Here is a 13,267-nt window from a genome sequence, read left to right as displayed (position 1 = left end):
AACATGATATTTGTTTTCATTGATTTATCTGGGAATGTAGACGTGTTGCAATAAAGAAAATTTGTACTGTATTTGTACAATTGTTCTTACCTGTCGTTGTTTCAGCTCCAAGGCTCTTTCTAACTCCATTTTCACAGCACCCATTTGTGTTTTATGCGCCCGAGTTAACTGATCCAATTCCCCCATATGACGTTTGGAAAAATCTGATTTGATTTTCTCTAACAAAAAAAAAATAATAAGACTATGAGTGCTGTGTTTTCATTTGAAAGTTATTTTGGCTGCGAAAATAAAATGTGCAAATAACAACCCCCCCCCCTCTCCCCAGTTACAAGTAAATCATTACAAATCTAACAAACTAAATTTTCATGTGTGAGTTATGCGACAACAAATTCCAGTTAAAAAATATAATCTACAAAACTGTAGAGATTGATGAGTTAAATTAAAACTAACCACAGTACTGCTGATGCTCCATCTTCAAACTGTCGATATCCAACATTTTTTGTGTCTCTGCCTCTTCTTTCGTTCTTTCAATTGCCAAATTATTATTAAGTATCTGAGACATCAACTCATCTTCATGGATCTTTTTCATCTTCTCTTCCAAATTCTGGAAAAAAAAATAGTAAATAATAAAATATTATACATCTGACACTGAAAACAATAGAATTTAATCGGCCGTAAAACGTTGTAGAATAGTTTGAAGTGTTTCCATATAAAAATGTATAATAGTAAGTTTATCTCGAGAATACAGCTAAGTATGCTCCCAGGCAGTACAGGAATGCAAGTACTTCCACCATGTGTTGGTTATTATGGTCACCGTACTGCCTTCATGCATACTTTGCAGTATTCTCAAAGTAACTTCATATTATTACAATACATTCAACATTGAAAATCACTGATTCCAAGCACCTGACAAACACAGTATTCAACAACATATTACGAATGCTAAAGAAAAGATGCTACAACCTTATATGTCAATAAATCATTTTTCAATATGATCAATAACACTTTTTATTTTCTATTTGAATTTAATAATGATAAATAATCTGAAAGATGAAAAGCATTTTGCAATGAATTGTAAACTTACTTGTAATTCAACCTGTTTTTCATCTTCTAATCTGTTCCTTTCAGCCACGTTTGCTGCTTCTATTGCACTAATTCGCTTTGTATACTCTTCAATGCTATCGTCCATTTCCTTACGTATTCGTCTTATCTCCTCATCCATCTCTCTCCTGAGTCGCTGCGTCTCATCACTGGCTTCTTGATTTCTCTCAGTTAGATTCATTTTCAACATAGAAATCTATGGATAATGCAATTATAATTAATACTTTTATTAATTGCATCAATAACAAATCACATAACCTGAAGTCGTTTCATGCCATATGGCTGTCATTGTTTGAAGATATTAAAAAAAATTAAACTGAAAATAATTTTTTCATGGGCGCAGATGCATTCTAACTTTGTTTACACACTCCATTGAAGATGAGTTTGAATGAAGTAGTTATACAAATCTAAATACATGTAGCAATTTTTCTGAGTCAAAACAAAAAATTATACCAGTTTGGAGATTCTAGATAGTTAATGTGTATACTATTGTGGTTAAGGTTTTGCCCAAGATATGTCCATATTTGCACAATCAATTAATTATGCATATTGTATTTAAATTATCTCATTACTATTCAATTTATTTTGCAAAATATTATACATTCAGTTACCTCTTTTAAGAGGTCCTCTACTTTGACTTGCCATCCTTGGCGGGCTGCATCCATTTCTTGGTTCTTCATCAACGACAACTGTTGCAATGCAGCCGCTTTGTCTTCATTATGTTGTTCTATGAGCTCCATACGAAGCTTGTTGCATTCTTTCCTGTGGTGTTAATTGAACGTAACAAGATGTAACAACCTCCAGTGAGAGGCTAACAACTTAAGTGAACAACTATATGACCTCCAGTGGGGGGGCTAACAACCAGTGGGAACAGCTGCATGACCTCTAGTCAGGGGTTAACAACTTAAGTAAACAACTATATGACCTCCAGTGGGGGCTAACAACCAGTGGGAACAGCTGCATGACCTCTAGTGGGGGGCTAACAACCAGTGAGAACAGCTGTATGACCTCCAGTGGGGGATTAAGAGCAGTGCAAAAGTACTTACATTAGACGGAAATATCAATTTCCTGAGGTCATAGGAAGGTCAATATGTAAAACACACTTAATAGCTTGTTCCCGAAACATGAATGAAACAAACAATATTACTGTTAAAACAACAAGGGAGTTCTGATATGCACATACCTGAGGGTCTCAGCCCATTTACTGTCCAACTCTTTAGATAACTGTTCTAATTTAAATTTTGTATCTTTTCTCACCGACTCCATCACGTTGTTGTGATCCTTTCTCAGTTTCATAATGTCAGCCTGCAGTAACGGTAATAGACAAAGAGTCAAAGTTTGATTGTGTGTATGTATCTGATGTTACCATGTTATATATTGTAAAAGTGTATGTACAGGTACCCCATGTATCCAAGATACACCAAGTATCAAAGCAATAAGACTTGCAGTTTTCAAGAAGAAGTCGAAAAAGAGTTGAGGCAGATAAGAGATGGTGACAGATAATCAGTAATATGATCAAAATCGACAGCGAGGATAAAAACAGGCAAAATGTTTTACCAAATGTAGAGAAACTCAGGATTAACTTCTTTTACTGAAGTTGACCATCTTTCTACACACTTTAAATATTGCTGTAAACTGATTCAACAATTATGGAATCAAAGCTTCAGCAATCACACAGTAATCACAACTCACTTGACCCTTTTTTTATCGAAACAAAATTTCAGCAAAAACATTGAAATATATACAGCTCCTCTGTCTGAAAAATAAACTGGCTGAGCACTTTGTGAAGGACTGTTTTGTTTTGTTTTATCAGGAGAGAACCAACACAATGAACCATCTGCTTTGCATCCACTTAAAATCAGTCAGACAAGTAGGAGAATGTTTAGGAATGAAAAGCCATGACACAAAAAACAAACATGTAACCTTTTCCCAAAGATAAACAATATGATCTGGAGGAGCAAAAGTTGCTCCCATAACATTAAACAGTATCACTCCACTCTCACACAAGCTCACATAATGCAATCATAATTCCCCACCTGTAATGTAGCGGCTTCATTCTTCTTTACGCGCAACTCCGCTGTTGTGTTCTCTAGCTGCGCCTGTAATTCATTATTTGCAGTTTTCAAACTATTTATATGCGAGCCCGCTGACCCCAATCCATCTTCACTCTCGGCTACTAACTTCTGTAATCTAGAAATCTCATCTTCTGCCATTTTCAATTTATACGTCAACTCAGATCTGACTTTGTCAAGCTCTTCTTGAATCTTTTCCTTTTCGTTGGTTAACCGATCTTTTTCTTCTGATAGTTTTTTTTCTGACTCCTGTTAATAAAAGATTTTTCCCCATGATTAACATCAAAGGCCAATTTCTTTCAACTGCGTTCTCACCAGCTAATTTGCATATCAATTGTAGAATGTGAATACTGTAGAATACTTTATTTTTGCTTGGAATTTATTTTCACTGAAGGAACGATTCCGTGAAAATAAAATCCAGTGAATATACTTTTTTTTCTATATTTCATATCAAACTCATCAAAAATCAGTGAAAATTAATTCCAAGCAAAACACCCAAAAAGCCTTTTCAGCGAAAATTAATTCCAGCGAATATAAAGTATTCCACAGTATCTCAAGTGTTATTGCAATACATCTAATTAGCATACCACTGTTTAATTTCAAAATTGAAGCATTGTTGTACACTGTACTTGGTGAGAACATAAATAATATATTGCAAACTCTGGCCTACCAGCACTAACAGTGAAGTACTGTACCTCTCATGCTTTTTGCCGCAAATGTCGATAAATGATCAAATCACAAATCTGGCACTGCAGCAAACATTCGACAGTATTTAGATTACTGTAAATGAATTAATTGTTCTTTTTTTTTTTTCATTTGGACTTAATTTATAGATTGCAGCCTGATAGGTCATATGCCTATATTCCACAGGAGCCTATTTTTAAAGTTCCATTTCCAAATTCCAGTCATCGAGTGGTTTTTCAATACTCTTTGCAACAAGAATACTGTGATATTTGCAGTGCACTAAAGATAAGAACTGCACATAGGATAAGCAGTTTACGTCCTCTTGACAAAACGCCATATTCTCAACTGAATGCCGCAAGCTTGGCAAATGGACAGGTTGCAGATATTTTTTGTGACGGATCGCAAAATTGAACTGCAATCTCACTGACACAAGGCAGGTTACCGTAACCATTATGTCACGCATCAGGTCAAACTTGAATTTAATTTCTATATTTTCTTTGATAAGTTGAAAACCTGCTAAATTAAAACCCTATAAACTATATCAGGAAAATTTGAAAACAATTCTATACTTTACATGCAACACACATAAGAAAAACCAGAGGAACAGTTCTGTTCTCTTTTTTTTTAAGTACCGGTAGTGCAAATATCATATTGCTCTACTAGAAATGTACGGTATGCTCTTATGTAAATGGCAGAAGTCTATGAACAAAATAAGTCAGATTTTAATTATCTAGCAAACACGAAATGCAATTTTTGGTTTATGTCTGCAGAGCAAATACAGGAAAGGCAATCAAAATGCAAGTACTGGGTAATTTGATCAGAGAATACCAGCCCATTAGGAAATATGATCAGTGTATTATCTTAAGGATAAGCTACACACAGAAGTACTATTAGTATTTTATATATGATTGGATTATCTGTAATAATCACATGACAGTTCTCAAATTCCATGGATGTCATATTGACCTATATCTATGAACTTTTATGGTGATGAGTAATATTAAATAGTTTCCAACATACTTTGAAGTTTTAATTTCTTATTAAGAGTACATGTACCGGTATACTATACTATAATATGGAATGGTATGTTACAGGTCATTCACTACAGTGAGACTGGCTTCAAAAATGTCAGAATGGCACTTTTTTCCTTAAATAGAAATCATCTCCAAACAAGGAGATATTCTTCCGATTAGTATGCATACAGTGCTCATTTCTGACAAATCAATAAATTTTCTAGGTGTGAGCAAATTACGGTAAGTTAAAAAAAATCTTCAATCATACTGAAATCCATCCAGCTGATTTAACTCATGGTTCAAGTGTTCAATCTTGATTCCAGAAATGCTTGTTTTCATTGAAATCCCATTAACAAATTCCAGTTATAAGCAAGACAGTCACTAGAGAAAAAGAGTTACAGTGGAAATACTTTCCAATGTGGCATCACGCAAGGATACATTTCCTAATGGTTGTGTAAAAGCCTACAGTGTCGAGGAAAATGAATAATTTCCAACTTTCTAAAACTTTGCATACCTGTTTAAGTGATTCCAACTGCTCCTTATTTTCTCTCTGTATAGATTCCATCTTCTCTTGATGTTCTTTTATGAGCTCACTTAATTTGAATTTGTGTTCAGTCTGTAGTTTTTCTAAATTGTCTTTGGTAACTTGTTTAATACTAGCAATCTGCTTCTCGTAATTTTCCCTCATATCGTCTTTTTCCGATGATAATTTTTCCAGTGCCTACAATCAAATAAAAAGTTGAACGAGTTTGCATTTTACACATCTCTGAAAATCAAGATTGAATTTTGAAAATGTAGACTTATATTACTGCAATCATGGCAGCATAACTGAATATTTATAAATAGATTAATTTAACAGAACGAGTACATACCTTTTCTAAAGCCCTAACCTGACCACCCTGTTGGTCTGCCAATGTTTGACTTTTATTTTCCAGACTTTTTCTTTCATTCTCCAGCCAAGACAGTCTGTCTTTTATTTTAAATAACTCACTTTGTTGATCTTGGATAGTGGCTTCATTGCTTATTTTGGTGGCTTCCAGAGTGCCAAGCATACCTATGTACACAGACAAATAAACATGATGAACATGATGTAACGGATTATATTGTACAATTTCTAATTCAGAAGTACTATTATTATTATCTTTCACTAGATTTCACTAGACCTTTTTTTCTTAAGTTGGACAAAATTTAACTACGGCATTTTAGCTACACCACATGTTGCTAACTGATAGCATGGAGTCTCTTGTTGCCAGAGATTTGATAATCTGAGAGAGTGAACTGAATTTTACAGACACTGTGACTCACTGACAAAAAAAAAAAAACCATAGCGATATTTCCCCTATGTGATAAATAACTTTACAAATTTCCCAGACTCAAGAAATGAAAGCCGTGTGGAGCCGCCACAGATGCAGATCTTGGTGGTAGTAGCAAAAATGAGCTTACAATTATATTCATTGTATTTCTGCTAAACGAGTGATTCAATTATACTATTAGAACCAAATTACTGTCAAACTATTTATTTTCACTGACATTTAATTTTACTATTTTGATGTTTTGAGCACATCCACTGTGTTTTAATTTCACAAATTTGTCAAGGAAACAATGAGTTTTTTTGTTATTTCACATGTTCATTATAGATTTAGTTTAGTGAATTTTACTTATCAGCAAAAATATTGAAAATAACAGTGACTAATTATGCATTTACAGTAGCTACAATGCTATGCATTTCTCAGTATGACTTTTCAGAGCTGATATCAACTGTCATTTTTTTTTAAAAAAAAACAGTTCAAGTTAATAATTCCATGCTACACTTGATATACATCCCATAATGAACAGAACCAATTTTGTAGAGTCCTTGAGTCAAAATGGAATCCAAAAAATCTAGTTAGATCAGCTTTGTGACTGATATATTTAAGAAAAATAAAGATTGTATATGGCTGTTATAATCTAGATCCTTGTAACTATAGTTAATTAGATAAAAGGAAGGATACATGGTGTACCTGTACATACACTTTTACAATATTTAACATGGTAACATCAGATACATACACACAATCAAACTTTGATTTGTCTATTATCGTTACTGCAGGCAGACATTATGAAACTGAGAAAGGACGTGATGAAGTCGGTGAGAAAAGACACAAAATTTAAATTAGAACAGTTATCTAAAGAGTTGGACAGTAAATGGGCTGAGACCCTAAGGTATGTGCATATCAGAACTCCCTTGTTGTTTTAACAGGTTTAATAAACTTCCAGATTACTGTAGTTAGCATAGTCTAGATCATGAAAACCAATCTCAGCTGTTGACCTCACCACCCCTAGCAAGTGCAATCAACCACATGCAATTGTACATCATTGATTAAATAACATGACACCATGTATATCTTACAACGACTTGGCATATATTGACTAAGGAATATTAAGTTATACATGGCTACCGAATTTGTCTCATTATATTCTAGATTTCGTTGTGATTTCTGTTAATTTGACCAAATGGCACAATTTATACATCAATGGCAATCGCCATGAAAAACTTGGTGTAGATTTGCGAAAAACAAATCTGCAGAAAAAAAATTTGAAAAAAAATGTGCAAAAGAAATCACAGGAGAAAAAACCATATAAAAAATCCAGAAATATAATCCTTTTTTTTTCTACTAACTCCCATCTCATAGTATTCTAATGGTCAACCCATGCATGTAATATCAGAGAAATGTTAAACAGGGCATGGGTTCAAAATACAGCAAGCATGGGATATTGAAGGTAAACTTTCTTTAATATTTTGTTAACAGCTTTGATCAAGTCATAATTCAGTTCAGTCAACCTGAAAGAGTCTTCAAAAAACATTACATTATCCTTGACCCCAATAGGATACAAATCTGTTGCTTAATTCAAACAAATGAAATTTCCCTCAAACAACTCCATGCATGCATGGCCACATTACAAACTGTAGGTGACATCATCCATACATACGTGAGGCTATTGAATACGCCCATCTCACAAAAAAATAACTAGTATCCTGCATACTGTAAAATTTTCGCTGGGTTTAAATTTCGCTGATTCACCATTTCAGGCATATTCAGTGGGTTTTAAATTCACAGTTATATCATTTAGATAATGTGCTCTGTGCTAAATTTTACATATTCACTGGGTTTTAATTTAGCGCATTTTCCAGTCAGCGAAATAAGCAAAATTAAAACCCAGTGAATAATTAACCCTTTTACAGTAGTTTCTGACTTGTATTCAATTTGTCCCTCCCACCTACTCTATACATACACAAACATACTTTCAACCAATAGACAAAGTCATTCTGAAAACACATCATACACATCAAACCAACAAAAAGCCACAAACAATCTCTCTGACTCTGAAAGCTGTTTGAGCACAACAATATAAATGTTATTGATACTAACTTGATTTCTTAAGAAGATCCTTGGCTTGTTGGGAACACATTTCTTTGGACGCTATTAGTTCACTTTCGACTTGTTTCAATCGTGTCATAGCAACCATGCTTTCTTGTTTGGCATAAGCCAACTGTAAATATTTAAAAAAAATATATATATAATGTTAATATAAATTATTTGAAATGTTTTTTTTTCCTAAGAGACTTTTCACAATTGTATTGAAATCAAAAATAGGAGAATCAGGCATGAATGATAATGGAACCCTTTATAGTTGTACATCTAAACTGAAGAATAAATAACAATTACTCACAACATAGACCTTAAAAGACAATTACCAGTATTAACGTTGTTTATAGTACTGTAGAATACTTTTATTTTCACTTGGAATTGATTTTCGCTATTTTCACTGAAAATAAAATCCAGCGAATATACCTTTTTTCCTATTTTTTCCATTCAACTCGTCAAAAATCAGTGAAAATAAATTCCATACAAAACATCCAAAAAGTCTATTCATTAAAAATTAATTCCAGCTAAAATAAAGTATTTTACAGTATTCTATTATGTTGTATTAAATTTTAGTTTTAGGGTTTTAGTTAACATTGTAACTCAATTCACTAGAAATCAAAAGTACAACAGCCTAGTTGAAGAACCTTGGAGTGACAGATTCACTGAGCTATGTAATGTTGCCCTTTAGATAGAACAGTTGTTGTAGGTCAACTTCACACTATCAAATTCCTTAACTAGATATGGGTTTCTTTCATCAAGACATCTACACTAATAAACTTTATAATACAATCTATTCAGAACACATTACAAGTTGTGAAAATGTCAGAAGTAATATATTAGACCAATTCATTATATATATATTTTTAAATATCCAATCATTCTATCACCATTAGGACACTAAAGTTATTGTGTGTACAATGTTGCCAACAATAACAAAAGAATTAGTGAAGGCATCAAAGGAACTTGCCTGATATGCCCTATATTTAATTTACTCTAAAGAAATGTTATCAGTTCTAGTTTGGTAATAGAGTGAATTCTTGATTCAAGTTCAATCCCAATAACAATAAATCACTCTTAATTAAATGAGAAAGCCTGCCATGATTATGATGCTTAATTAGACAACAGTAAACACAAAGTAATCAGAGAAGATAAAGTTCACAGCTGATTAATAATGGAATGTAGGGGGTATCACCAATTCTAATTAGCACAATGACCTAATTAATATACCTACTGAGGTTCAAAGCTGGCAATCTCTCGGGATAGCACTATGGAATCATGGGATGAATTTGTTTACACTATTAATCTGACTTTTATTGTATTTTAATCTGTTAAGTTGTGTGATTAGGCTCAGATTAGAGATGAGATTAGGTGTACTCCAAGAAGGTCAGGTAATAAAAATCTGAAAAACTCTGAATCACAGTCAATGTGTCTCAATGTACTTGACATGTAGAAATTGAACAGATGGAAAACATCAGAGACTCTAAACTGTTTATCTTCTGTTTTTCCAAAGACTGTTCAACCCCCAACATGTGTAACTATTATAAGGATATTCTTACATATATATTGGGGTTGTTATCTGCCAACCAATGTCCCTGAACATTTATCCGCTCATTCAAAAAAGAGAGAGAGACCTAGAATTTTACTAAGAATTTAACAAAAGTCAAAATCTTTTTTTTTAGTTCAAATGTTCCCTTAAAACAAAGCCAGTACTTTGTTGACTGACTCCCAACCGATTTAAGTACATCTATTAAATGCACATACTCCTATATTAAAAGAAAATATGTAATTATGGAGATACTATGTTTTTTATAGTGAATCTGGATATATATTGATTCTTTAAGTTCTAGCACTAACATAAACTTAGCTAACACTAAATTCTAGTATATCTAGGGTAGAACTCAGCTTGCACATACATATTGAATGTGCTTCTAATAAAAGAAATATTGTACAATTTAAGCAAGAATAATGTACTGTATTTGCTCTATTTGAAGCACAACACCAATAGAAGCTCATATAAGCCAAAAATCACATTGGCTGTACTGAATCATAAAAATATTACTTATTTTGATCGTAGAAATATTTCTTTAATTTACGTAAGTGCATGACCTACTAAGAGAGCAAATCTCTGATTCTAAACTGTAGAAAACCAGTCAACTTTGAACGCTTTCCAGACTGAAGGATTAAATGGGTTAAATATGTGTTACACTAACATTGATGGAGTTTTAACCAATGACAGCCATGCATATATATTTAACACCATACAGTATGTAGCGTTCTGATTATCAATAAATTGAAACTTGCATATTGCATATTATTAATTAAATTAACAAATGATTAATTATAATTTTTCAACAGGAAAAATTTTTTTTTTTTAAAACTCAACCTAACATTGTGAAACCATAACATGTGCATGATAAGAAATGAGGGCACTGAATTATATCAGCATGGCCTCTGTAAACTGGTTGGGAAAGATGAAATTAAGATTGTCTTAATACTTGTAAACATAAAATGTCTGGTCTGGTGATAAGAAGTGAATGATAAAGTAAAGTTGGACTAGCTAGTGCTTTTAGTGGATGAAACATGTGGCCTCTCATTGGTAGCTCTACTGTGTGTGTGTACACCACTATAAAAATAATTGACAGCCTGCAAGGAGGAATAAAGAGAAAACATTCATGGAATGGCTGGCAATTTCATTGACCCCTAACAAGGTCAATGGATTATTTAACTTACTTGTTGACTCAAAGCAGATGAATCACTTTCCTTGGATTCTAAATAACCCTCTGTTTCCGATAATTGGTGTTTAAGTCTCTCTAAATCGCTTTCACTTAACTCTAGCTGATTGGCCAGTTCTTCAACTTTTCTTGTCAAATGTTGTTCTTTTTGACCAAATTCTCGTTTCATGATCCTCTCCCTTTCCTGGTATTCTTCGATTATTTTCTTCTGGTCGTGTTCTTTCAACACAGCAAGTTCCTTTTCGTAAAAAGCTTGAGCTTTTTTCAGTTTGTCCTCATAATCCTCACACATTTGTGATTTGGCTTGATTTAATTGTTCATATTTATTTTCCAATTCAGAAATTTGTTCTCTGTATTGTTTGTGTATGCTTTCCTTCTCAGTTGACAAGTCTGTATGATGCATGTGTTGTGCTTTCAGCAGTTCATCGATCTCCTTAGCATGTGCTTTTTTCAAGTCATCCAACGCCGCATTTTTGTCACTGTTGAATTTCACTTGCATTTCTTGAAAATAATTCAACTTGGCTTCAAAATCTTTCTTCACCTGTAAAAGCTCTTTTGATAAATTTAGTATTTTCTGTGAATGTTCAATTTTTAAATGCATCTCTCTATCCTCAGCTCTCCGCTTATAGTCATTAAATTCCCCTAACGCCTGCCTCCGTTGACGCTCATATTCACTGATACTGTCCTCCAATGTTTCCATTCGTCTCTTTTGATCAGTGTCATTGTTAATTTTACTTTTATACATGGCTATTTTGTCCTTAGCTTCCACCATCAATTGTTGCATGTCCTCTTCGTGGTGTTCTTTCATACTTTGCAGTACCTGTTCATGTTCATCATTTTTTGTGTTCAAAGCATAAATCACCTGCAAGTAAAAATATAAATAAGCACTGCAGGATATATACAGGAACCTATCATATATGAGTGTTACCTTGTATATATATAGGATTTATTGTACTTGTATACATAATTGAGTAATTTTAATTTGTTTCAAGAGGTATTTGAAATCCTGTTGCATGTACCCATTTCGTAGCTTTCCATCGCTAAAACTAACACGTGTTTGTACATAGCTTTTTTGGCATGTGTTCCATCTACTGTACACCGCTTTAGTTCACAAGAGACAAATTTTCGTGAGTCAGTGAAAACGTCTTTGTGATCAGACAGAACTTTTTGTTTTGTGAAACTATCAAATCGCAAAAACTCCTAGCAGCGGAAATTAGGTGGTTGTATATGTTTAAGTATACAGTGTTGTATGTCACAAACAAACAGTTTCAACTGTGATAAAAGCAAAATAATGTTAGCTTATGTCTACAATCAAAATTTTGAAACCTTCAAAACCATGAAGACTAAAATATACTTTATTTCCTCGGACTGAGGCTAAAAGTGTATTATAAAAGTTTAACGTTTTTTAATTATTACTCATAATAATATTATTAATAATACTCATATTAATATTGATAAACATAAAAAATCGACATGCGTTTTTATAAAATATGCGATAAAGAGCTCCATATAAAACATAACAGTTTGCAGTTTGCAGTGACGTTACAATTACATGACATCGACTATCGCAATGTTGGACATGACACGAATGTTTACATACCGGGCGACTCATAGTCATTGATCAATCATTATTTTAACATTCAAGAATGATATTTTGAAGTATTCATATATATTATGTCAGTAATACGCATATTTTCAAGTCACGTCATAGCGATACCAGTAACTTATATGTTATAATGGCGACAACTGTTCACAGGTGATTTTAAAGTGCTTGTCAACAACACGGCCGATCTGTATTTTGATACTCGGCGAGTGCCGTATACAGCTCACATAGACTGGAATCGATCTATTCACAATATCAACTATAACCTTACCTTAGTTAACTGAGCGATCTTCTTTGACATTTTAAGGTGGAGGTCCGGCGTTACATCCATGTTTGCCTGTCCGTTTTGAGGCAGGGTGCCGTATTTACCGTGCTGGTAATAGTTGAACGACATTTTCGCCGCCATTTTGTTCTTACTCACGGAAATTTAAAACCGCTTCACCGCGGATGGAACGAACCACTGGACAGTATCTGAAGCAATCCTCGGCTTTTCAACGTACAAACTGACCACACAGATGCATGAAACAATGGCGATATTCCCTTAAAACACAACAAAGCTTTGATCTATCACTAATTAGTCAATATTACGAAGACGCAGGAAATACATTCTCGTAGCGTAATAAGCACGACTTTTAAGTAGTTGTCGAGCGGCCAA

General features: G+C 33.5%; 1 protein-coding gene across 1 annotated transcript in view; it reads right to left on the bottom strand.

Annotated features, from left to right (window-relative positions):
• LOC102805402 (protein FAM184A-like) overlaps positions 1-13,267 on the bottom strand; it is a 19,123-nt gene extending 5,856 nt beyond the window's left edge. The window contains exons 1-11 of the mRNA XM_085504312.1: positions 12,884-13,267; positions 11,008-11,871; positions 8,281-8,401; positions 5,743-5,924; positions 5,385-5,591; positions 3,138-3,422; positions 2,285-2,406; positions 1,713-1,863; positions 1,085-1,297; positions 451-604; positions 91-218 (exon numbers count right to left, since the gene is read on the bottom strand). Coding sequence (XP_085360438.1) covers positions 91-218; positions 451-604; positions 1,085-1,297; positions 1,713-1,863; positions 2,285-2,406; positions 3,138-3,422; positions 5,385-5,591; positions 5,743-5,924; positions 8,281-8,401; positions 11,008-11,871; positions 12,884-13,018 — 2,562 coding nt within the window. The 5' untranslated portion in view covers positions 13,019-13,267. The remainder of the gene's footprint in view (positions 1-90; positions 219-450; positions 605-1,084; positions 1,298-1,712; positions 1,864-2,284; positions 2,407-3,137; positions 3,423-5,384; positions 5,592-5,742; positions 5,925-8,280; positions 8,402-11,007; positions 11,872-12,883) is intronic.

Source organism: Saccoglossus kowalevskii, chromosome 10 (genome assembly GCF_978046115.1).
Source record: "Saccoglossus kowalevskii chromosome 10, keSacKowa6.1, whole genome shotgun sequence".
Taxonomy (NCBI): Eukaryota; Metazoa; Hemichordata; class Enteropneusta; family Harrimaniidae; genus Saccoglossus; species Saccoglossus kowalevskii.
This window is presented reverse-complemented; position numbering and strand designations above follow the sequence as displayed.